This window comes from Trachypithecus francoisi, unplaced genomic scaffold (genome assembly GCF_009764315.1).
Source record: "Trachypithecus francoisi isolate TF-2019V2 unplaced genomic scaffold, Tfra_2.0 Lachesis_group2, whole genome shotgun sequence".
Lineage (NCBI taxonomy): Eukaryota > Metazoa > Chordata > Mammalia > Primates > Cercopithecidae > Trachypithecus > Trachypithecus francoisi.
The window spans coordinates 97,515,101-97,540,626 of NW_022681465.1; the positions used below are offsets into that span (position 1 = coordinate 97,515,101).

Genomic DNA, 25,526 nt, shown 5'->3' on the forward strand with positions numbered 1-25,526 from the left:
GAAAAAGTTTGCTTCAAACAAAGGGGGTAAGGCCGGGCGCGGTGCCTCAAGCCTTAATCCCAGCACTTTGGGAGGCCGAGACGGGTGGATCACGAGGTCAGGAGATCGAGACCATCCTGGCTAACACGGTGAAATCCCATCTCTACTAAAAATACAAAAAATTAGCCGGGCGTGGTGGCGGCGCCTGTAGTCCCAGCTACTCCGGAGGCTGAGGCAGGAGAATGGCGGGAACCCGGGAGGCGGAGCTTGCAGTGAGCCAAGATCCGGCCACTGCACTCCAGCCTGGGCGACAGAGCGAGACTCTGTCTCAAAAAAAAAAAAAAAAAAAAAACAAAGGGGGTAGTCCTCTTATAACCTGATATTTGTTAGCACAATATAAGCTTTCTAATTGTTTTCAAAATTACTGTAATGGTTTGTGTCTGTATTTGTATATTATACCTACAAACATACATGCCTTTCAGCTACTGAACAGATCAGAATTGGTTTTACTTTTTAGGTTGTTGATTTTTTTCATTAACTTAACTAAGAATAATACTTATAAGCCAAAAATTGCTGGGTTTTTTTCTCATTGATTAAGCCACTTATTTTTATATGGTATATTTAAATAATTTCTATCTTCTGATATGATTTTAAACTCTAAATCATGTGTTACTGTTATAAAACTTTCTCCATGTAATCACACTTAGTTATGAGCAAAGCAGTGAGGAAGTTGAGGTGATAAACAACTTTGCAGCATTAATGTAACAAAAAGTTTAAGTATTTTGTCAGGAAAACAAAAGCTTAGGCCGTTAAATAAAAGCTATTCTATTTTGGTAAGTTGAAATTCAAGAATGTATACATGATTTCTTAAATGTAAGAGTACATTAAATCAAATACAAAAATTGGATTTTCAATGCATCATTATTTATTGCCATAACAAATTGTTTGGTCCAAAATGAAAGCTATATTCAGAAGGTTTGCACCTCAAAATTGAGTAATAATTAATGAAATGTCCGTACAAAATAAAGTGCAAGCAGTGTAAAATTGAAATCTGTCTTTGTTTCAAAATGATTAAGATTGATTAAATGATGAAATAATATTTATAGCCACTGCACTGGATACTTGGATTGTTTTTCAAGCATCTTCTTATGACTGAATCTTCTGTTTCATTCTGTTTTAAATCTTAAAAGTAATATCATGGTCACTTGGAATCTGCTCTGTACTTTAATTATAGTCTCTTCTGTTATAAACAATAACGTGGACACATATTTTTCATAGTTTTAAGTAAAGATTAGATAATGCCTTCTTAGAAAGGATCTGTTTAACCTATATTATAAAAGTTAGATACACAATTTGGTACATTAAATGAAAATGTCATTTGCATATATAGAACCTATTCTGTTTTACATAGTATCATAATAGCTACAGCTACTACAAGAAATGAAGTCAAACATTTAGTAGGATGCTTAAAGAGTTAGTTTAATAATGTCCTCTTACTTTTCTAGTTAGATAGCAACTATATTTCCCAGACAAGCAAGAAAATATATGGGGCAGTTTTTATAAATTGAAAAGTAGCTAGCACAATCCAACCACACAGAATTTTTTTGAAACAGCTTGCAATGCTGTGATTCCAAAGTGATCAAGGTACTTGAAGAGCAAAAATGGCTTGAATAGAATGGAAATGTAGGTAAGTGGACAGATAGCATCTGGATTGAATTTGTTACAGGTGGTATATTAGCAAAGAAACAAATAGAAAAATGAAATGGAAGAAATATACCAATTCCCATTATTTCATATAAAAAGAATGGCTAATTTACAGATGTTAGCACATGAAGACATTGTTCTAAAGTTTTTTTCTTATAGTATCTTTGTCTGGGTAATACTGGTCAAATAAAATGAGTTGGGAAGCATTTTCTCCTCTTCTGTTTCCTGGAAGAGATTGTTTAGAATTGCTATTATTTCTCCCTTAAGTGTTTGGTAAAATTCATCATTGAAGAAGTTATCTGGGCCTGTAGTTTTCTTTCCTGGAAGGTTTTTAACTTAACCACAAACTCAATTTCCTTAATAAATACGGGTCTGTTTAGGTTTTCTATTTCTCCAGTGAGATTTCTAGTTTGTATCCTATAGGGAATCTGTTTCATCTAAGTTGTTAAATATACAATCCTTGAGTTGGTCATGGTGTTTTCTAGTTAGCCTTTTAATACCTATAGTGTCTGTAGTATATCCCCTCTTTCATTTCTGACACTGTGAATTTGTATCTTCCGTTTTTCTAGGCAGTGAGCTAGAAGCTTATCTTATTGCTCTAAAAGCATTTTAAATGCACTCAAGATAGTTACGCTAGAAACTTTGACTTCTTATTCAACACTGAATATGAGTGACTAATTTTTAATTAAGAATCTATGTTGCAGCCGGGCGCGCTGGCTCAAGCCTGTAATCCCAGCACTTTGGGAGGCCGAGACGGGCGGATCACGAGGTCAGAAGATCGAGACCATCCTGGCTAACACGGTGAAACCCCGTCTCTACTAAAAAAAAAATACAAGAAACTAGCTGGGCGAGGTGGCGGGCGCCTGTAGTCCCAGCTACTTGGGAGGCTGAGGCAGGAGAATGGCGGGAACCCGGGAGGCGGAGCTTGCAGTGAGCCAAGATCCGGCCACTGCACTCCAGCCTGGGCGACAGAGCGAGACTCCGTCTCAAAAAAAAAAAAAAACAAAGAATCGATGTTGCTTTTTATATCACAGTAATGACTTCTATGTGATTAGTAGTACTACTTCGTTCTGTGTAATACTGGAATACTAGGAGATTAGTCTAACTTAGTGAAAAACAAAGTTGGCTTAGATGGAATACGAATTTAACTTCTAAGGGCTGAAGACTTGAATTCTGCTTTTTTTAAATTCTGTAGAACTATATATCTTCATACAGATCTTCATTGTAGCTTTAGCCAGGTGCTTAGGTGTTTGCAGGTGTAATTGAGAAACCTCTAACCTAGTGTTCCTCTAAGTTAGAGTCCCTGGATCTGTATCAAAACCACCTAGTGTACTGTTTAAAATGGCCATTCCTAGGCCTTATTACAGGACCTACTATAACAGAATTAAACACGTGGCCCTGAATCTGCATCTTTAATGAATTCTCCAGGTGATTCTTACAATGAAGTTATAGAACTACTATTCTGACGTCACAAAGGAGAAAGAGAAAAGTTGGTTTTTAAACCTCAATATACAAAATAATTAGTCTCTCTCTTTTTTTTTTTTTTTTTAGATGGAGTCTTACTCTGTCACCCAGGCTGGAGTGCAATGGCGCAATCTCGGCTCACTGCAACCTCCGCCTCTCAGGTTCAAGTGATGCTCATGCTTCAGCCTCCCGCGTAGCTGGGACTATAGGCGCCTGCCACCAAGCCAGGCTAATTTTTGTATTTTCAGGAGAGGTGAGGTTTCACCACGTTGGCCAGGCTGGTCTCGAACTCCTGACCTCAGGTGATCCCCCCCGCCCCCAGCCTCCCAAAGTGCTGCCATTACAGGCATGAGCTACTGCGCCCGGCCGATTAGTCTTTTGAAAGGGTTCTGTAAGGCCTAATCATCTGCATTATTACTAATTTAATTTTATATTGCTTCCTGGCCAGGCACAATGGCCCACACCTCTAATCCCAGCACTTTGAGGGGCCAAAATGGGCAGATCACTTGAGGTCAGGAGTTTGAGACCAGCCTGGCCAATATAGTGAAATCCTGTCTCCATTAAAAACAAAAATTAGCAGCCAGGCACGGTGGCTCACGCCCGTAATCCCAACATTGGGGAAGCCAAGGCAGGCGGATCACAAGGTCTAGAGATAGAGACCATCCTGGCCAACATACTGAAACCCTGTCTCTACTAAAAATACAAAAATTAGCTGGGCATGGTGGCGTGTCCCTGTAATTCCAGCTACTTGGGAGGTTGAGGCAGGAGAATCACTTGAACCTGGGAGGCAGAGGTTGCAGTGAGTCCAGATTGTGCCACTGCACTCCAGCCTGGCGACAGAGTGAGACTCCATCTCAAAAAAAAAAAAAAAAAAAAATTAGCTGGGCATGGCGGTGGGCACCTATAATCCCAGCTACTTGGGAGGTTGAGGCTCAAGAATCGCTTGAATCCAGGAGGTGGAGGTTGCAGTGAGCTGAGATCGCAACACTGCACTCAAGCCTGGCAAAAGAGTAAGACTCCATCTCAAAAAAACCCCACAAAATTTATATTACTTCCTTTTTCAGTTTTCCCTTGTAAAACTTGTGAAGTCATTACATGTCAGCACCAATTTCATGATTAATAAAAAATATACTCTAGTTGGAATTAAACTCTCATCATCAATGTAATTAGACCCATGCTATTTATGCCTAATGCCCCTTTTCTCCACTAAATAATATGGCATCTCATTTATAACAAAATATTTTAAGTCTCCTGTTATACTTAAATTGCATCAAATTTAAATTATGTTAATTGTAAGACTGGCATGCCAAGCCAAATTATCACAGAAGCTTACATGAACAAGCAATGTTAGTGATAGATGCTTTTTGTTATCCATCAAATAATTACTAAGTTTTCTTTTTTAAAAAAATCAGTGTTTGTGGGCACACAATTAAATACCATTTAGAACATCCTTAACTTAGGACCAGGTCACTGGCTTAGTTAAAATATGTTTATATTTAATAGTTTCCAAGGTAAGCTTACCACTGGGGAAATTGTGATAATTAAGTCATACAGTTATATCACTGACCTAACCAGTACATTAAAGATTTCTAAATGTATCTTATTGTGTGTTTAGCGTAAGTGGCCATGCTAATGTTATCAATACCAAACTGCAGACAAGATTAGTTAAGATGCAGAAAACCTGAGCATCCTACCCTTTACTTTCTGTACATTCACATTACCAATTTTTTCTTTTCAAAACATCCCTTGCATCAAGTGCTACTTTCTAACAGCTCTTAAGTTTCTCTGTTCACCAGAACAAACAACATTAAAGATCATATTGGTTCCCATGTTATATATTCATTACTGATAGCACTTATCAAAGCTAAACGTAGATAATATTCCTTCTTTCCTGACATACTGCTCAGTGGCAAGTACACTTCTTCTCAACTAGCATAGGAAACCTTTCCTTTGGGTCATTTCCCCTCTCAAAAAACTGCTTAAAGGAAATTGGAGCTAAAGAGCTTACCAACAAATAGGCCTACTAGAGTTCAATAAATATACTTTGCTATTAAGTCTAATATACAAATATGATAGAAGTTTGAAAATGGAACCTTATCCCAGTGCTACACTGGCACTCAACAAGGCTAGTGATCACTTCCAAAGGAGTCATGTTTTCAGTTTGTCTGTGATAAACCTATTGTCTAAACGGATTTATTCTTTAAGAATATACACAAGAGGTTTTCCTCCATTATTTTCACACATCAGATATGTTGTTTGGTTTTTTGAACGAGGGAGGGGACTATCTACAACAAATACTTCATTCATAGCCATAAACCATTTGTATCTTGGGCTTGAGCCCCGGGTCAAATCAGGAATGCTCTTCAGCGCTGCTGCTGAATGATCTGCTCCGGATGTGATTTCTCAGTTGCTCTATAAGTTCAGGATTTTGTTGCTGTATCTGCTGAGCAAACTGCTGTCCCCTGTAGTAAAGAGGCAATGTGGTTTGAATAGGGAATTGCCAGTCACATTTACCCAAGCAAAAACTGCAGAAAATGTGGGAGCTACCTAAAGGGGGCTTTTTTCTATAAAAATAAGTTTTAGAGCCACCTCTTTAGTATCTACAAGTTTACCAGTGCCTCCATATCACATTATTACAATGCAGTGTTCTTTATAAGAAACAAAACACCCATGCTAAAAAAAATAAGTACCTCAATTGGGTGAAATCTACTTCTCTAGTGCTAATGACAAAGAAGCAAAGGGCTAAGAAGTGTATGTTTTTATTGTATGTGCTAAAATATAATGCTTTTATACGCAAGTCTTAATAGTCTCATATAACACCCAGTTTGGGATGCTTTTTGAGGTCACCTAACAAGTAATTTTAAAAACACTAAGAAGTTTAACACAAATTGTAGTCTGTGACCCTCTATTGCCAGTGTTAGATATTATTATACGCCATTTAAAGGTCATTCTAAAAACGCAATATTCTAAGTGGATACACGGTTGTGCTGACAAACAACAAATGGTACTGTGGCTTCATATAAAGTGTCCAGTGAGAGTATCAGACACAGATTCAAAAAGTAAAGTTATCTTCACCAATCTGATACAAGTGGAGGCAATATGCTCAAGTAACGAGAAGATGCAAGTAGTTCCTCTAAGTGCTGACAGGCACTGAAAAAGTTTGAATAAAAGTTTCCTGAATTGCCTGAACATTAAAGTATGTAACGTGATTTTAAACTATGTATGTGTACCTAAATTGATATATATTTTAAGAGGATATTTGACCTTCATCTGCGTCCCTGGGTAGTTTGAAGTCTGCTGAAAAACTTGGATCTTCATTGGGAAAAAATGGGGGATTAGCAGCTTTATATATATATGAGATCACAATTTATTTGGACATACGATTTTTTACCGTTTGTCTCCATACCCTCAAAGTACCAGGGCACCAATCCTTGGGACCTTCTGTAAGCAAAGATATAGTACTGATACCCCCACTTAAAAACCAATGACCCTAATTTCACACTGACAACACAATCAAGTAAAATTAAAATTAGGCTACAAATGAAAAAGACTGACTGTGCTATCGGTTCCTTAGCAAGTCAGTAACCTGTACCTCAGTTTCTCTAGCCATTGGGTAGGGATATAAATTATCTACTTTTGTAATATCTGTCCCTCACCTGCCTTATTGAGATGGTACCAAAAAAGAAAAAGAAGCAAAGATTCTGCTGGTACTTGAAAGTCCCAAAAAATAAAGCATAATGAACGGGGGAAAAAAAAAAAGCATAATAAACATGATTGTTTTTCTCAACAGACAGGACTGGCCAACTATCTAGGTATGGATTCCTGCCCTGCAGTCTAAAAAGTGGTTCTAATTCATGAACTTCTTTCAGATGTAGTAACATTAAGGAGGCCAAAGTTACTAACGGTAAAAGATAAAAAGAAAGCCCCGACCCCTCACCATAGAGATAAGCTGTAAAACATAAAATACATCTTCACTATTTCTGTTTTAAATAATACTTACGCTTGGATGAGGCTTGACAGGTCAGTTAGGCCCCCAACTCCAGCAGCAGGTCCCCCAATGGCATTTGTCATCATTCCTGACATTCTAGAGTACACAAGAAATACATCACTGGAATTGGTATATATTCTTAACAAATAGGACAACTGGACGAGGAAAACTTAATAAAATATACCCATGTTATACCAGTAGCTAGGCCAAATGTGTGTGGCTTTAAGCTCCAACTGACTGTCATTCAGAACAGTTTCATCATTTTTGAGCTACTGTGCTCAAATTAGGAGCCTGGCAAGTAGAAGGTGGGAGAAGTGTAATAAGCTCTTTCTATATACTTACAGCTGTTGAACTTGAGGGTTCTGCATTAAACTTGCTGCCTGAAATTGAAAAATAGCACGTCCCATTAAAGGCAGTTAATATGTAGGGATCTTTAACAAAGATTTTTTTTTTTTTAGAAGAACGAAAGGTAAACCATGTATGCACTAACATTTTGTAGAGTTTCAGTGTGCTAAGCAAAGTAAATGGGAATGTAAAAAGAGAAAGTACTAGAAAAAGTGGCATTAAGAAGACACGGTGAGGATAAAGAGATTACAAACAACACTGTAAACTGAGGATGTTGACAGCAGTTTACCTCCTACTGCTGATCAGACCAATTAAGCCAAAAGGAAAAATAGGAACTTATAGTTAAGGGATCTCCTACACTTGAGAAGGTCCATTCCAAACGAGCTCTTAAGAGATGTGACTTTGCTCCATGGGGCCCAGCAGTTTCAATGCTTCCCATGCTTACGGTGGCACAGGGAATTATATTTATGTGCACACACACTTTTAAAACATTCTATTTTGAAAGCATCACATTTTTTTCCCCTCAAATTGGTAATGTCAACAATACTCATGTAAAATTTGAATTTAGTCTAAATCTTTGTAGACAATAGATTTTATTCACAGACTCTCTATGAGGTGTTGGTAAAAGCCACCACTTGCTTCTATTACCAGAAAGATCACTGACTGATTCGTAAGTAATTCAAAACTTTCCTCAAGTCCCAGTCAGGATGGGTGCCTCTGAGCCAACCCGTAAGTGCTAAAGGCATGACACAGGAAAAGCGGGATGGATGAGCTGTAAACATGAAACGCTGGTTTTGCAATCCCTTTAAACTAGTTCTGCAACAGTAGTTCTTCCCCTTCTCCCAGAATCTAGGATCTAGAAGAAATTTAGAACAGATCTATGGCTTTTCCGGTCACTTTTCAGTAAGCAGTCCTCCTGTCACTTTAAGTTCTATAAAATGACCTCCAGTTCAGCAATTAATGTCTCAGTGTAACAACGAAATACATAAAGCTTCATTTATAGGTAAAACTTCTCCCTTCCTAGCATGGGCCTGCTACAGATTGACCAGTTGTAGAAAAGAGGGATCACTGACTGCTCTGTTTCCTATAGTAGGGGTCCCAACCCCTAGGCCACAGACTCTTAGGAACCAGGCTGTACAGCAGCAAGTTAGCGGTGGGCGAGCAAGCATTACTGCCTGAGCTCCACCTCCTGTCAGATCAGCTGCAGCATCAGATTCTCATAAGAGCAAGAACCCTATTGTGAACTGTGCACGTGAGGGATCTAGGTTGAGTGCTCCTCAAGAGAATCTAACGATTCTCCCCATCCTTCCCCTACCCCCTACCCCCAGTATGGTCCATGGAAAAAGTGTCTTCCATGAAACCAGTCCCTGTTACAAAAAGGTTGGGGACTGCTCTCCTACAGTGCTTTTTTTTTTGGAGATGGAGTTTCACTCTGTCACCCAGGCTGGAGTGCAATGGCATGACCTCAGCTCACTGCAACCTCTGCCTCCCGGAGTCAAGTGATTCTCCTGCCTCAGCCTCCCAAGTAGGTGGGATTACAGGCGTGCACCACCATGCCCAGCTAATTTTTCTATTTTCAGTAGAGACGGGGTTTCGCCAGGTTGACCAGGTTGGTCTGGAACTCCTGACCTCAAGTGATCCACCCATCTCAGCCTCCCAAAGTGCTGGGATTACAGGTGTGAGCCACCACACCAAGGCCTATAGTCCTTCTTTATCCTCTAGTGCTTCCAGTCCTCTTCCCCCAGCTTGCTGATTAAGAGTTGTGGCCCTCCAGGGTGAGGGTTAAATGGAAGGAAAGGTGAAAGGAGCAGCAAAGTTCTTATTTGATGACTGGTATTATCTTACTAGTTTTGCATTGGTGCTCTTTGAGTTTGCAAGGTATTCAAAAACTACGTGGTTCTCTTATGGGGTACTTTCTGGTGTTCTTCAGACACTTCTGCTTTCCCTAGGCCCCTGGAGATTTCTTATCTCTTCTTTGAAAAGGTTAATTTACCCTCTGGATGAATGCTATGACTTTCCCTTCAGTCTCAGGTTCTTGGCAGTCCTCCAGAGATTCCCTGTCTTGGGAATCTATCACACTTCCAGGAAAGCCTCTTGGACATATTCAGACACCCTCTCTCACAACTGTGTGTGCTCACCTTGGTCCACAGGAAACACCTCTGCTCTACTCTCATCAGTATAGTAACTGCCCAAACCACACAGCTAATTCTGCCACTGGCTTTCCAGCTGAACCATCGGGTAGAAAGTCTCCGTACCAGAAACGCCCTTTCTCAGCGAGGGCTTGAGATGAGAGCAAGCCTCCCTAATTCCTTCATCTAGGGAGCCCTAGAACTCTAATAGCTCTCTCCAAAAATCTTGTTTTAATTTCCATCAACCTTGCCTTTTTTATGAGTCACAAAACAAGTTTTTTATCCCCATCTTTTGCAACTCCTACATGGTGGTCTCACACCTTATTTTGGTACATAGCAGCTTGGAGCCTAAGCCAAACCTGAAACTAAAAGAATTCCATTTTTCACATCCTGTTACAATACCATAACCTGAGTCCTGGAATGGGTAACTATGCTTCCAAAAAAAAAATGAAGTCACAAGATCTACAAAACATGTATTTGCTAGCGTGTTAAGAAGGCTGAAATTTGATGAGGGAAAAATGAAAACTACCAATTGCTAAAAAGACTTATCTCACTGGGAATGAGTCATCTGTGCATTTCAGTTCAACAGAAGATTTAATGGATGCAAGACACATTTTTTGAAGGAAACAGAAGATGAATAAAAACTGATTCCTGCCTTCCAAGGGCATATCATGTGATGGAATAATTCTCATCCAAAGTATACAGTCACCCCAGGAGCTTGATATGCCCTGGGAACATCTTAAACCCACTCAATGAAAGTTACCACATACTGAACCAGAGCACGTATGTTCTCAAAAAGGCCCAGACATTATTTTGTTGGTTTGTAAGAATAGAGGACACACATATGATATATCTATATATATCGAACTCTAAAGATAAAAAACAAGGCAGATAATGCTGAGGGGCAAGCCTAGGGAACCGCAATGACCAAATACTCCAACTGCAGATGTTAGATATCTTCCTAGGACCGCTTTTATGTAAGAGAGTAGTTTTTAACATTTCATATATTGGCAGATTCCTGTACCAACGAAAAATAAGATGCTCTCCTGGAAAAATGCACATATACACATGTACATAGATTTTTATGTCCAATTTTGGGAAAATCCATGAGCTTCCTGAAGTCCATCCATGGCTTTCCCACAGGAGGTACATGGACACGTTAAGAACCCTGCCATTCAGCCAGAGAGAAAGGCCAGGCCACCTACAAAGGAAGCCCATCAGACTAACAGCGGATCTCTCAGCAGAAACCCTACAAGCCAGAAGAGATTGGGGGCCAATATTCAATGTTCTTAAAAGAATTTCCAACCCAGAATTTCATATCTGGTCAAACTAAGCTTCATAAGCAAAGGAGAAATAAGATCCTTTTCAGACAAGTAAATGCTGAGGGAACTCGTTACTAACAGACCTGCCTTACAAGAGTTCCTAAAGGAAGCACTAAATATGGAAAGCAAAAACTGTTACCAGCCACTACAAAAGCACACTGAAGTACACAGACTAGGGACACTGTGAAGCAACCACGTAAGTTTGCAAAATAACCAGCTAGCATAATGATGATAGGATCAAATTTACACATAACAATACTAACCTTAAATGTAAATGGGCTAAATGCCCCAATTAAAAGACATAGAATGGCAAGCTAGATAAAAAAACAATATCCCATCAGTGAGCTGTATTCAAGAGACCCACTATACATACAAAGACACACATAGGCCAAAATACAGGGATGAAGGAAAATTTACCAAGCAAATGGAAAACAGAAAAAAGCAGTGGTTGCAACCCTAGTTTCCGACAAAACAGACTTTAAATCAAAGAAGATCAAAAAAGACAAAGAAGGAAGCAGAGGTTGTAGTGAGCTGAGATCGTGCCACTGTACTCCAGTCTGGGTGACAGAGCAAAACTCTGTCTCAAGAAAAAAAAAAGGCAAAGAAGGGCATTACATAATGGTAAAGGGTTCAATTCAACAACAAGAGCTAACTATCTTAAATATATATGCTCCAATACAGGAGCACCCAGATTCACAAAGCAAGTACTTCGAGAGCCTCAAAGAGACTAGACGCCCACACAATAATAGTGGGAGACTTTAACACTCTGCTGACAATATTAGACAGATCATCAAGACAGAAAACTAACAAAGATATTCAAACCTGAACTCAGCTCTGGATCAAGTGGACCTGATATCTACAGAACCCTCCACCCAAAAACAACAGAATACACATTCTTCTTATCACAACACAGCACTCAATTCACTCAAAACCGCACAACTACATGGAAATTGAACAACCTGCTCCTGAATGACTTTTGGGTAAATAACGAAATTAAGGCAGAAATCAAGAAGTTCTTTGAAACTAATGAGAACAAAGAAACGACATACCAGAATCTCAGAAACAGCTAAAACAATGTTAAGAAAGAAATTTATAGCACTAAATGCCCAAATCAAAAAGCTAGAAAGATCTCCAGTTGACAACTTAACATCACAACTCAAAGAACTAGAGAAACAAGAACAAACAAACCCCAAAGCTAGCAGAAGACAAGAAATAACCAAGATCAGAGCTGAACTGAAGGAGAGAGACACACAAAAAACCCTTCCAAAAAAAAAATGAATTCAGAAGCTAGTTTTTTGAAAAAATTAATAAACTATAGCTAGCTATACTAATGAAAAGAAAAGAGAGAAGATTCAAACAAACACAATAAAAAATGATAAGGGGGATATTACCACTGACCCTACAGAAATACAAACAACCATCAAAGAATACTATAAACAGTTCTGGCCGGGCGCGGTGGCTCAAGCCTGTAATCCCAGCACTTTGGGAGGCCGAGACGGGCGGATCACGAGGTCAGGAGTTCGAGACCATCCTGGCTAACACGGTGAAACCCCGTCTCTACTAAAAAATACAAAAAAAAAAAAAAAAAAACTAGCCGGGCGAGGTGGCGGGCGCCTGTAGTCCCAGCTACTCGGGAGGCTGAGGCAGGAGAATGGCGTAAACCCGAGAGGCGGAGCTTGCAGTGAGCTGAGATCCGGCCACTGCACTCCAGCCCGGGCGACAGAGTGAGACTCCGTCTCAAAAAAAAAAAAAAAAAAAACAGTTCTATGCACATAAACTAGAAATGTTACTAATCAATTTCTAGAAGAACTTCATAAATTCCTGGACACATACACCCTCCCAAAACTGAACCAGGAAGAAACTGAATCCCTGAACAAACCAATAATGAGTTCTGAAATTGAGGCACTAATAAATAGCCTACCAACCAAAAAAAAAAAAAAAAAGTCCACGACCAGATGAATTTACAACTAAATTCTACCAGAGGTAGAAAAAAGAGCTGGTACCATTCCTACAGAAACTATTCTAAAAAATTGAAAAGGAGGATCTCCTCCCTAACTCATTCTATGAGGCCAACATCATCCTGATACCAAAACCTGGCAGAGATACAACAACAAAAAAGAAAACTTCAGGCCAGTATCCTTGATGAACATTGATACAAAAATCCTCAGCAAAATACTGGCAAAACAAATCCAAGCAGCATATCAAAAAGCTTATCCACCACAATCAAGAAGGCTTCATCCCCAAGATGCAAGGCTATTTCTACATATGCAAATCAATAAATGTGATTCATCTCATAAACATAACTAAAGACAAAAACCCCATGATTATCTCAACAGACACAGAAAAGGCCTTCAATAAAATTCAACATCCTTTCATGTAAAAAACTCTCCATAAACTAGATATTGAAGGAACACACCTCAAAATAATAAAAGCCATATATGACAAACCTACAGCCAATATCATACTGAATGAGCAAAAGCTGAAAGTATTCCCCTTGGAAACCGGCATAAGACAAGAATATCCTCTCTCACCATTCCTATTCAACATATTAATAGTATTGGAAGTTTTGGGCAGGGAAATCAAGCATGATAAAGAAATAAAGGGTATTTAAACGGGAAGAGAGGAAGTCAAATTATCCCTATATGCAGATGATATGATCCTTTATCTAGAAAACCCTATTGTCTCAGTGGAGAAGTTTCTTAAGCTGATAAGCAACTTCAGCACAGTCTCAGGATACAAAATTAATGTGCAAAAATCGCTAGCATTTCTACATACCAACAGGCAAGTCAAAAGTCAAATCACAAATGAACCATTCACAATTGCCACAAAAAGAATAAAATACCTAGGAATACAGCTAACAGGCGAAGTGAAGGAACTCTTCAAGGAGAACTACAAACCACTGCTCAAGGAAATAAGAGAGGACAGGAACAAGTGGAAAAACATTCCATGCTCATGGATAAGAAGAATCAATATCATGAAAATGGCCATACTGCCCAAAGCAATTTACAGACTCCATGCTATTCCCATTAAACTACCCTTGACATTCTTCACAGAATAATTAGAAAAAACTATTTTAAAATTCATATGGAAGCAAAAAAGAGCCCAAAGAGCCAAGGCAATCCTAAGTGAAAAGAACAAAGCTGAAGCATCATGCTACCCAATTTCAAACTATATTACAGGGCTACAATAACCAAAACAGCGTGGTACTGGTACAAGAACAGACACATAGACCAGTGGAACAGAACAGAGAACCCAAAAATAAGACTGCACACCCACAACCATCTGATCTTTGACAAACCTGGCAAAGGCAATGGGGAAAGGATTCCCTATTTAATAAGTGGTGCCGAGAGAACTGGCTAGCCAAATGGAGAAAATTGAAACTGGACCCCTTTGCTATACTACATATATACAAAAATCAACTCAAAATGGATTCAAGACTTAAATGTACAACCCAAAACTTATAAAAACTCTATAAACCTAGGCAATATCATTCAGGACATAGGCACGGGCAAAGATTTCATGACGAAGATGTCAAAAGCAATTGCAACAAAAGAAAAAGTTGACAAATGGGATCTAATTAAACTAAAGAGCTTATTTTCCACACCAAAAGAAACAATCAACAGAGTAAACAGACAATCTGCAGAATGGGAGAATATTTTTGCAATCTATCTGACAAAGGTCTAATATACTATATCTATAAAGAACTTAAACAAATTTACAAGAAAAAAACAAACAACCCCATTATAAAGTGGGCAAAGGAAATGAACAGACATTTCTCAAAAGAAGACATATATGTGGCCAATAAACATGAAAAAACAGCTCAACATCATTGATCATTAGAGAAATGCAAATCAAAACGACAATGAGATACCATCCCACATAAGTCAGAACAACTATTATTAAAAACTCAAAAATAGGCCAGGTATGGTGGCTCATGCCTGTAATCCCAGCACTTCGGGAGGCTGAGGTGGGCGGATCACCAGAGGTCAGGAGTTTGACCAGCCTGGTCAACATGGTGAAACTCCATCTCTACTGAAAATACAAGAATTAGCCAGGTGTGGTTGTGGGTACCTATAATCCCAGCTAATCAGGAGGCTGAGGCAGGAGATTTGCTTGAACCCAGGAGGTGGAGGCTGCAGTGAGCCGAGATCCCACCATTGTACTCCAGACTGGGTGACGAGAGTAAAACTCCGTCTCAAAAAAAAAACAAACAACAACAAGAATAACAACAAAAAAAAAAACAGATGCTGGTGAAGTTGTGGAGAAAAAGGAATGCTTTAATACTGTTGGTGGAAATGTAAATTAGTTCAACCATTGTGGAAAACAGTGTGGTGATTCCTCAAAGACCTAGAAGCAGACATACCATTCGACCCAGCAATCCCATTACTGGGTATACACCCAAAGGAATAGAAATCATTCTACTGTAAATACACATGCATACGTATGTTCACTGCAGCACTATTCACAATAGCAAAGACATGGAATCAACCCACATGCCCATCAATGATAGACTGGATAAAGACAATGCGGTACATATACACCATGGAATACTATGTAGCCATAACAAGACACAAGATCATGTCCCTGGAGCTGGAGGCCATTTTACCATTTTACTTAACAAAGTAACACAGGAAAAGAAAACCAAATAACACATGTTCTCACCTATAAGTGGGAGCCAAATGATGAGAACACAATGACACACGTAGGGGAACAACACACATTGGGCCTGTTGGAGGGCAGGGGATGGGAGGAGAGAAAGGCTCAGGAAGAACAGCTAATGGATGCTGGGCTTAATACCTGGGTAATGGAAGGATCTGTGCAGCAAACTACCACGGCACACATTTTACCTATGTAACAAACTTGCACATCCCACACAAGTACCCCTGCACTTTGAAATAAAAGTTGGAAATTTAAAAAAAAAAACCCTGCTATAGCCTTATATTAACACCCCACTACAACTACCACCACAAAATCTCACTTACTTGTTTCTAAAAAAAAAACTGCATAGCTACATAGCTCTAAGGAAAACAAAGTCAGTAGAGGCAGAAAAGAAAGTATACTCACCATACTAATGAAGGCTGGATTATTTATCAAGCTAGCCATGTCAAAGCTCAGTCCAGTTCCTGTCTGTAAAACAATTATATCTGAGAATCAGTCCAACAACTACAATTACAATAACTTGTGAGTGACAGAAAATACTTCACTCATTTGGCATTAACAACTTACAGGACTGGATACCTCTCTTAACTTCTGTTCTGCTATTTTCAGATTTGACTTATAGGAATCATTTTCAGGGTCAAGATCTAATGCCTTTTGATAACTTGTAACTGCTTCTTCAAATTTATTCATGGCAGTGAGGGCCAGCCTGAAGGGAATACAGAGTACAAGAATATGAGATACATGATTAAAGAACATCAGGACATCACAAACATCGTCAAACGTCTGTCTGTCTTGGTATTCAGTTCTAATCCAGATTATACTTAATTTATTCACTGTACTATGGCTCATAGGAGTAAAATTCCCTTCAACTTAAGATTCTGTACATTTGAACTCTCGCCATTCTGCTTGCTGACAACCTGGTTGTCCTACAGATCATGAATTTAATGCTAGAGATTATCTTACTTATTCTACCATTTTTTAAAGCCTAATATGTAAAATAATTTGCTTTAGAAATGCCTAGAGTAAGTTCCAAAAGATGTGAGCTGACAATCCTGTGGTCACAAAAATCCATGATGCTAACACCATTTTTAAGGACTCTAAACTGTATTTGTGCTTCAAAATAGCCCACATGCTTTCTTCTTCCTAACAGAGCAACAATACATATCAATTTGCCATTAGGAAAACAGTCTGTAGTTATCAGATAACTATTCCTGATCAAAAGAGGTAGATAAAATTAGCATCCTTTACAACTCAAATGACAAATTATACCAGGCACAAGTCAAAGAGTTATTAAATTTTAATGTTCATATTTACCTAGTTATAATTCACTTACTGAAAAATTATTATAGAACTAAACAATAACTGTATATATAGTGAGATGGTATTAGGGGTTTCTGTTTGTTTTAGGTTTGTTTTAAACAAATTACTATTTTCTTTTCTCTTTTTCTCTTTATCAGAACCTAATTCATTTTCTACCAGTCAACCATGTATGATACTTTATCAGGTCCCTAGTTAATCAAGAGTCAAGTCAGTAACTATTTATTGAAACTCTATGATGTATAAGAATATTATTAAAATAATATCTAAAGATACAGAGGATCCTGGCTATGCGCAGTGGCCCATGTCTCCAATCCCAGCAGCACTTTGGGAAGCCAAGGTGGGTGGATCACTTGAGGTCAGGAGTTTGAGACCAGCCTGGCCAATATGGTGAAACCCTGTCTCTACTAAAACTACAAAAATTAGCCAGGCATGGTGGCAGATGCCTGTAATCCCAGCTACTAGGGAGGCTGAGGCAAAAGAATTGCTTGAACCCAGGAGGTGGAGGTTGCAGTGGGCAAGATAGAGCCATTGCACTCCAACCTGGGTGACAGACTGAGACTCTGTCTCAAAAAAAAAAAAAAGTGTCTAAAGATACCAAGGATTCCACAATGAAAAAGATAAAGTTCCTAGCCCAGGCATAGCGGCTCATGCCTATAATCCCAGCACTTTGGGAAGCTGAGGCAGGTGGATCACTTGAGGTCAGGAGTTTGAGACAGGCCTGACAAACATGGTGAAACCCTGTCTCTACTAAATACAAAAAATTAGCCAGGCATGGTGGCACATGCCTGTAATCCCAGCTTCTTGGGAGACTGAGGCAGCAGAATTGCTTGAACCCAGGAGGTGGATGTTGCACTGAGCCAAGATTGCGCCATTGCACTCCAGCCTGGAAAACAAGAGCGAAACTCCATCTCAAAAAAAAAAAGATAAAGTTTCCTGACTTTAAGAAAATTTCATTCTACCTGGGGAAGACAGGCAACCAGGCAACAAGCATGCAAATAAAAAGGGCAATATTGAAGAGAATGAATAGGAGAGCTGCTCAAAAAGTAGCCACATTGGAAAGATCTGAGGGATGTAAAGAAAGTAGTCATGAAAATATGGGAGAAGCATTATAGTGGAAACAGCAGCAAACAGAAAGGTCCTGAGAAAGATGCAAGCTTGGTATTCTTAAGGTACAGGACAAGGGCTGATGAGGAGGGAACACAGAAAACAAAGCACGGAGAGATGATGTCAGAGAACAGTTGGGTGCCAGCTGATACAGGTCCATTGCTTGGAGTTTGAACTTTATTCTGGTTGCAATGAAGTCACGTGATATAATTTGTGCTTTTGAAAGCTCACTCTGGCTTCTATGTAGAGGATCTACATGGGCAGAAGCGTAGAAAGGAGGCAGAGAGATCAGTTAGGAAGCTATTGCAGTAGCTTAGGTAAGAGATGTAGTTTGGACTAGGGCTATATGCACGATAGCGATCAACACTTGGGTTCAAGATATATATGGAAACTAGAATTGACAGGACTTGCTGATAGAGTATTAGTACTTATGTCAGGTGTAATAACAATGAAGAATGACTCAGGCTTTTGACCTGTGCATGGGAGAGATAAATAATTGTACAATGTATTGCGATTGGAAAGATTTTGGAAGGGAACATGAGTTCTGTCTGGGACATGTTAAGTTTAAAATACCTATTAAGCATCCAATCAGAGAGTTGAAAAGTAGTTGAATATATGAGTATGGAGTTCAAACAATATAACTTAGATTCAATAATATATATAGTTGATTCTTATTCACAGTAGTCCTGTTCTATAAAGTCACCACAAACAATGAATTAGCAAATACTGAGCAATTGTTCCTAGGGAAAATACAGAGTTAGGTTCCTGCAAATATGTAAATAGTCATATTTTATTCAACTGATCAATATATAATCTTGTTTTTATGTGTGTTTCTGATTAAAGAAACTTTATTTAATGTATATTTTTTATTCATTAGCATTGAACTCATAGCCAATGGTACTAACTCATGCCTGGATGAAGCTTGTCTCATAAATGTATTTTCTCCATAAGGCACATTACAATCCTCTTGGACTTAGGAACACTAGATAACACTTCAGCTTATACTTGGGGGCCACTGTAAACAGCTAAATCACAAATAAAAGGCACACACACAAAAAAAAGGTAGCACTAAATAGACTATTTCAGCATGAGAGCTAAAACAAAAAGGTAGAGCAGCACCTTATTCACCCTCAGCTGAGATCGGGAATATCAGAAGACACATTTTCACTAATTGTGCATGCCATGAATGACCACAGAAGCAGTGTAAATATTGATTTGGAGATTACAAATCAATTGGCAAGTAGGCAAATTCATAAATACAGAATCTGCAAATAATGAGTATCAACTGTATATGAATTTTAAAAGCATGGAGCAGGATAAGCTGAGCAGAGAGAATAGACAGAGAAACAGCAGCAGCAGAGGATGCAACCCTAAAATACAGCATTGTTTAGAGATGGTAGAGAGGAAGAACAAGCAAGGGAGACTGGAAAAGAGCATCCAGTAATGTGGAAGGGGAAACACGGCAAGTGTGGCATCAGGATCCTAGAGAGTAATGTATTTTGACAATAAGTTAATAGCAGCCGGGCGTGGTGGCTCACGCCTGTAATCCCAGCACTTTGGGAGGCAGAGGTGGGTGGATCACCTGAGGTCAGGAGTTCATGACACTCCTGGCCAACATGGTGAAACCCCATCTCTACTAAAAATACAAAAACTAGCCAGCTGTGGTGGTGGGCGCCTATAATCCCAGATATTCAGGAGGCTGAGGCAGAAGAATCACTTGAACCCAAGAGGAGGAGGTTGCAGTGAGCCAAGATGGCGCCACTGCACTCCACCCTGGACAACAAGAACGAAACTCCATCTCTAAATAAATGAATCAATAAATAAATGAATAAGTTGGCTTATAAAAAAATAAATGAATAAGTTAACTGCACCAAATACTAAAAGACGGTGTATGGTGAGGATACAGAGCTGAACACTGGCCTAGGCAAAATAAAGACAACTGGTAACCTTGAATAGAGTTATCTCAGTAGACTGATTGTATTACTCAGGGTTCTCAAGAGAAAGGGAACCAATAATATGTGTGTGTGTGTGTGTGTGTGTGTGTGTATATATATATATACACACACACACACACGTAGAAATATGAAGAGATTTCTTGTGATGGACTGGCTCACACAATTATGGAGGTTGAGAAGTCCTACCATCTGCTGTCTGCAAGCCGGAGACCCAGTAAAATTAATGATGTAATTCCAGTCCAAACCCAAAGACTTCAGAACCAAGACAACTGATGGTATAAGTTGGGTCCAAATCCAACGGCCTGAGAATGAGGAATGCTGAGGTCCAAGAGCAGGAGAAGATGGATGCTCCAGCTCAAGCAGAGATAGCAAATTTGCCCTTCCTCTATTTTTTTGTTCTATTTGGGGCCTCGAAGGAATGGTTGATGCTTACCCACGTTGGTGTAGGTGATCTTCTTTACTCAGTCTACTGATTCAAATGCTAATCTCATACAAAAATTGGCTGGGCATGGCGGCTCACACCTATAGTCCCAGCTACTCGGAAGGCAGGAGAACCGCTTGAACCCGGGAGGTGGAGGTTGCAGTGAGCCAGGACTGCACCACTGCACTCCAGCCTGGGTGACAGAGTGAGACTCCATTTCAAAAAAAAAAAAAGAAAAAAATGCTAATCTCTTCTGGAAACACTCACAGACACACCCAGAAATAATGTTTCACCAGCTATCGGGACATCTTTGCCCAACGAAGTTGACAAATAAAATTAACCACCATAGTGACATAGAACAGAAGCCCTACTGGAGTGAGCTGAAGAGGGAATAAGAGATGACAAAGATAAAACAGCAAGTACAGATAACCATTAGGGTCAAAGAACGAGGAACTGAGAAGTGGGATGGTGGCTGGAGGGGAACACTGGGCAAAGGGATGGGTCCAACTAATGATTTTTTTTTTTTTTTTTTTCTTGAGACAGGGTCTCACTCTGTCACCCAGGCTGGAATGTAGTGACATGATCACAGCTCACTGCAGCCCGGACTTCCCAGACTCAAGCAATCCTCCCACCTCAGCCTCCCAAGTAGCTGGGACTATAGGTGTACACCACCACTCCTGAATAATTTTTGTATTTTATAGAGATGGGGCTCAAGCATTTCTCCCACCGTGGCCACCCAAAGTGCTGGGATTACAGGTGTGAGCCACCGCACCTGGCTCGGTGAATGATTTTTTACGAACTTATCACATGCCTTGCATTATCATCTATTAGAGATGGAAGAAGTAATATTGTAGAAAATGAAGGGGGTTGTAATAGTTGCAAAGTTGTGGAGAAGGTACAAGGGGATGAGATCTTAAAGCAAGAATGGAGGCAATGGTCTTAAGTAAGAATGCGTCTATTTTTTTTTTTTTTTTTTTGAGACAGAGTCTCAATTTGTCACCCAGACTGGAATGCAGTGGCTCTATCTCAGCTCACTGCAACCTCTGCCTCCCAGGTTCAAGCGATTCTCCTGCCTCAGCCTCCCAAGTAGCTGGGACTGCAGGTGCTCACCACCATGCCTGGCTAATTTTTGCATTTTTAGTAGAGACGGGGTTTTGCCATGTTGGCCAGGCTGGTCTTGAACTCCCAACCTCAGGTGATCTGCCCGCCTTGGCCTTCCAAAGTGCTGGGATTACAGGCGTGAGTCACCACACTCAGTCAGAATGCTTCCATTTTAACAAGAAAAAAAGGCATTCTGTGTAGATACAAATGTAGGTAGACTGATGGATTTGCAAGGAGGAAAATGAGTTGTTTTTCTTCAAATCATTTTCTTCTCAATTAAGTGTAAGGCAATTGTATCAGTTGAGAGTCATCATAGAGGGAGTAGAGGAAATTTGAAGGGAGAGGAAGAGGTATGAAAGAGTCACATCAGAGAGTGGAAAGGTGACTATAGAAGGAAATAGAATAGAATTGTCTGCAATATTGAGTGCTCATCTGAGATTTGTGGTCATGGACATGAAATGAGTCGACTAAGTACGATTATATAATTTTCTCCAACAATCAAATCAGTCATCAATCATCTCACTTCCAAGTCACAGAAATTGTAGTCATTTCCTCCCTTATGTTTTATTTATCTTCTTATTAATTCAGAGGGTACAATATTAAGCAGGAAATTCAAAACCAAGCCATTAAGGACAGCATACCTGATGCTACATGGTACTACTTGGAACATTCTCCCAGAACTTACCCCATTCTCCCATAGGCCTTACTGTACTTTGAATCAATTGCTATTGCTTTTTCACAATCCTTTATCGCATCTGTATAGTGACCTAATTTGCTCTGAGCAGCAGCCCTAAGAGAAAGAAAAGAGAATTTTATTAAAGACAGTTTTCAAGGCACTAATTTAGATTTTTCAAGTACTAATAACACTACCTTTTTCTTGTTCCAATTTGTAGCTCATTCCCACTAAATTTCTAAGTCAAACTGTCTAAGATAATTATGTAATAAAATGAAAACAAAACCAAAAAAAAGCTCAGAAACTTCTGTGCAGAAAAAAGTATGCAGGCTGCCTTTCACTGTTTGCTTTGCTATAGAAAGGATAAATATGCAAGTCATACAACTGGTCTACCTATTTATACCCTTTCTAGTTTGTGCAAACAGAAAAGTGAAAAAGCTAGGACATCTGGGCTACTATGGAGGCACAAAGAGTGAGTGATTGCTGTGAATGGCTACACAGAGGGTTGTGCTATTATGACTTTAACGGTAGGGTTAAAGTACAAGTAAAAGTGATATCCCAGTCCCCTGGCACTTTCTCTCATTCATTCATTTCTAAGGCCAACTAGATTTTATTTCTTTCAGTCTCCTAGAAGTTCTCATGATCTTGTCCCTCATCAAAAGGTTGAAGAGCCAACTTTGGAAAAAGAACACTTGCCTAGATCAAAATCCCTACAATTGTGACCTCTCCTCAATAACGTTTCCAAATAGGAAGAAACAGCTCAGAGGAGAAACAGGAAAGGAGAAGAGAAGTTCTAAGATGGATGCTCAGAAGTCAAAGTGGGGTGCCAGCAACCAAGAAATAGAAGTTTCTTGGACCAAGGAGGGCCAAGGTGTGGTGACCACTTCTTCGATTTCTCACAACTACAAAGGAGAATGCTATGCTGCACAGCACCTCTGCCTCTACCACTGTAACTCCAAGACCTGGTACCCTTTCTATTAATTAAGGTAAAGAAGCACTTTCTGAAAATTCTGCTTGCAAGTCCAGAAATGAACTTAGGCTCCTTCATGTTCTTCAGTCTACAGACAAAAGTCTCATGCTAACCCAAGGTCTCTGACCTCATGTTCCTCTCCCATTGCAATCTCAGAAGCTCTACTCTTGTTTTTGCTACCTCTATTCTTCTCTCTTTACCCATATTTGTTTTTTTGTTTTGTTTTGTTTTTTTCCTTTTTGTGGAGAACAGGGTCTTGTTATCCTGCCCAGGCAGGTCTCGAACTCCTGGGCTCAAGCTATCCTCCCACCTCTGCCTCCCTAAGAGCTGGGATTACAGGCGTTAGTCACCGCACCCAGCCCCATGTTAGTTGTTTTAATTGTCCTTAAAAACAATCTTTTTGCTTAACCACCCAGTAAACCATATCTCTTCCTTGAAATTAGTCAAAGGTCACATCTTTCAAGGACCTAGCTGGAATCGAATAAGCACACATGAAAACAATAAAGCTGATTAGAACACCACCTATCTCCAAGTATCAGTGAGGATCCTTGCTGATCCTCAATATTCCTTAAGTATGCTCTAATCTCCTCCTGTCAATCAAACTATAGATTAGGGTTATCTAATACTACTTTTATATCACAACCAGCTTATTATTATACTCTACAAATACTAGCTGTACATAGTAATCAATTATTTGCTAGGTATCCACGAACAGAATGTGTTATGTAAAACCAATCCTGGATAGAAGAAGCTAAAAAAAAATACTGCCAATTCTGGAAGTTGAACCTGGGAATATAAACCTACTAAAATTTCACTAAAAATTAAGCACGTTTAGTGGGAAGAAAAGGAGAAGAAATAGGAGTTTAGTTCTAATTAAGCACATTTAGTGGGACGAAAAGGAGAAGAAATAGGAGTTTAGTTCTGACTAACAGGAAGATGTTGAGAAATTCCCATCATAGCCTGGCTTCCACAAAGCAGATTAACAACATGTGAGTCTGGATCACTGACTTTTTCCCATCTAATGTGAAGATTCCAGGTCAATAAGCATTCATTAAAGTTACACTGTGTAAGGAGCACAACCTTCCAGACTAGTACAGATCTTTCTTTTAGAGTAGCTTAACTCAGAGAAAATGTTAAAAGACCAACCTTGCAAAGTTTATACACTTCAATGGGTGACACATAAATACATACTCCCAAAAAGGAGATTTCAAGAAAACTCCTATTTATGCCCAATTTGGCCTTCTAAGCCACAGTACTTTCAAGACAAAAACTTTGTGTCACAGTAACAATAGGAATGAGACATTGCCTCAGAGCAAGTTCCTTTTTCTACCACTATAGAAAGCTCTTGTCCATACGTGATTTTAGTCCAAAGAGCCAGGAAGGTCCCTCAGAGGCTTCAAATGTTCTTGTCTATTCTGCCTGGTTGCTTGAAGGAGAACATTTCAGAGAGTGAAGTAATGCAAGCAATCAACTGAATGACAATGGAATCCTACCAACTCAGGAGGTTTTTTGTTATTGTTGTTGTGTTTGTTTTTTTGAGATAGAGTCTTGCTTTGTCGTCCAGGCTGGAGGGCAGTGGCGCAATCTCAGCTCACTGCAACCTCTGTCTCCCAGGTTCAAGCAATTCTCCTACCTCAAACCCCCAAGTAGCTGAGATCACAGGTGTGTGCCACCATGCCCTGCTGATTTTTGTATTTTTAGTAGAGACAGGATTTTGCCCTGTTGGCCAGGCTGATCTTGAACTCCTGACCTCAAGTGATCCGCCCACCTCGGCCTCCCCAAGTGCTGCGATTACAGGCGTGAGCCACCGTGCCAGGCCAGGAAGTTGAATCTGGGATTACAAAATGGCTAAACCAAATTTCATCTAAGAATTAACATTTATTGAGAGAAAAGGAGTTAACGGACTAAGCTTTGAGACAGATTTTTAAAATAATTTTATTATATATAATAAGCAGAGCCACCGGAAGAAAGAAAAACTTGTCCAGAAACGGAGCATGAGATATATACTAAGTCCAGGTCTTATATCTAACTCCATAGGCAAGGCAATACTATCTGCAAATTCACAGGCCTAGTGTCTGATCTATCACTGATATCTGATCCTGGACATCTGCGAACAGTGGTTTTGTAGAACAGCAAATGCCTCAATCTCATCTCTTTTCTGTCAAGAGTCGCACTTTCTAATCAGTGTATGTGTCTGCACATACGCACAGAAACATGCAAGAAGGGTAAAAGGGCTCATGGGAGGATGGAAAGAGAAAGTTTTGAAAAAGGAATTCAGAAAAAGAACTACGCGGTTTTGAAAAAACAACAAATCTGTTCCTAAACACTTGCTAAACACCTTCAGGAAAGTGAAAGGCAATACTTGCCTTTAGATATCTGATTAGCAATTTTT

At 39.5% G+C, this 25,526-nt stretch overlaps 1 protein-coding gene across 3 annotated transcripts in view; it reads right to left on the minus strand.

Annotated features, from left to right (window-relative positions):
* Positions 1-4,951: 4,951 nt before the first annotated feature.
* SGTB (small glutamine rich tetratricopeptide repeat containing beta) overlaps positions 4,952-25,526 on the minus strand; it is a 57,812-nt gene continuing 37,237 nt past the window's right edge. Inside the window, exons 6-11 of one of the 3 annotated variants that reach the window (XM_033179718.1) lie at positions 22,177-22,281; positions 16,170-16,296; positions 15,996-16,058; positions 7,478-7,515; positions 7,148-7,231; positions 4,952-5,609 (exon numbers count right to left, since the gene is read on the minus strand). In XM_033179718.1, coding sequence (XP_033035609.1) covers positions 5,498-5,609; positions 7,148-7,231; positions 7,478-7,515; positions 15,996-16,058; positions 16,170-16,296; positions 22,177-22,281 — 529 coding nt within the window. In that variant the 3' untranslated portion in view covers positions 4,952-5,497. Of the gene's footprint in view, positions 5,610-7,147; positions 7,232-7,477; positions 7,516-15,995; positions 16,059-16,157; positions 16,297-22,176; positions 22,282-25,526 lie in introns of all 3 variants that reach the window. The other 2 variants (XM_033179716.1, XM_033179715.1) reach the window with 2 other exon arrangements.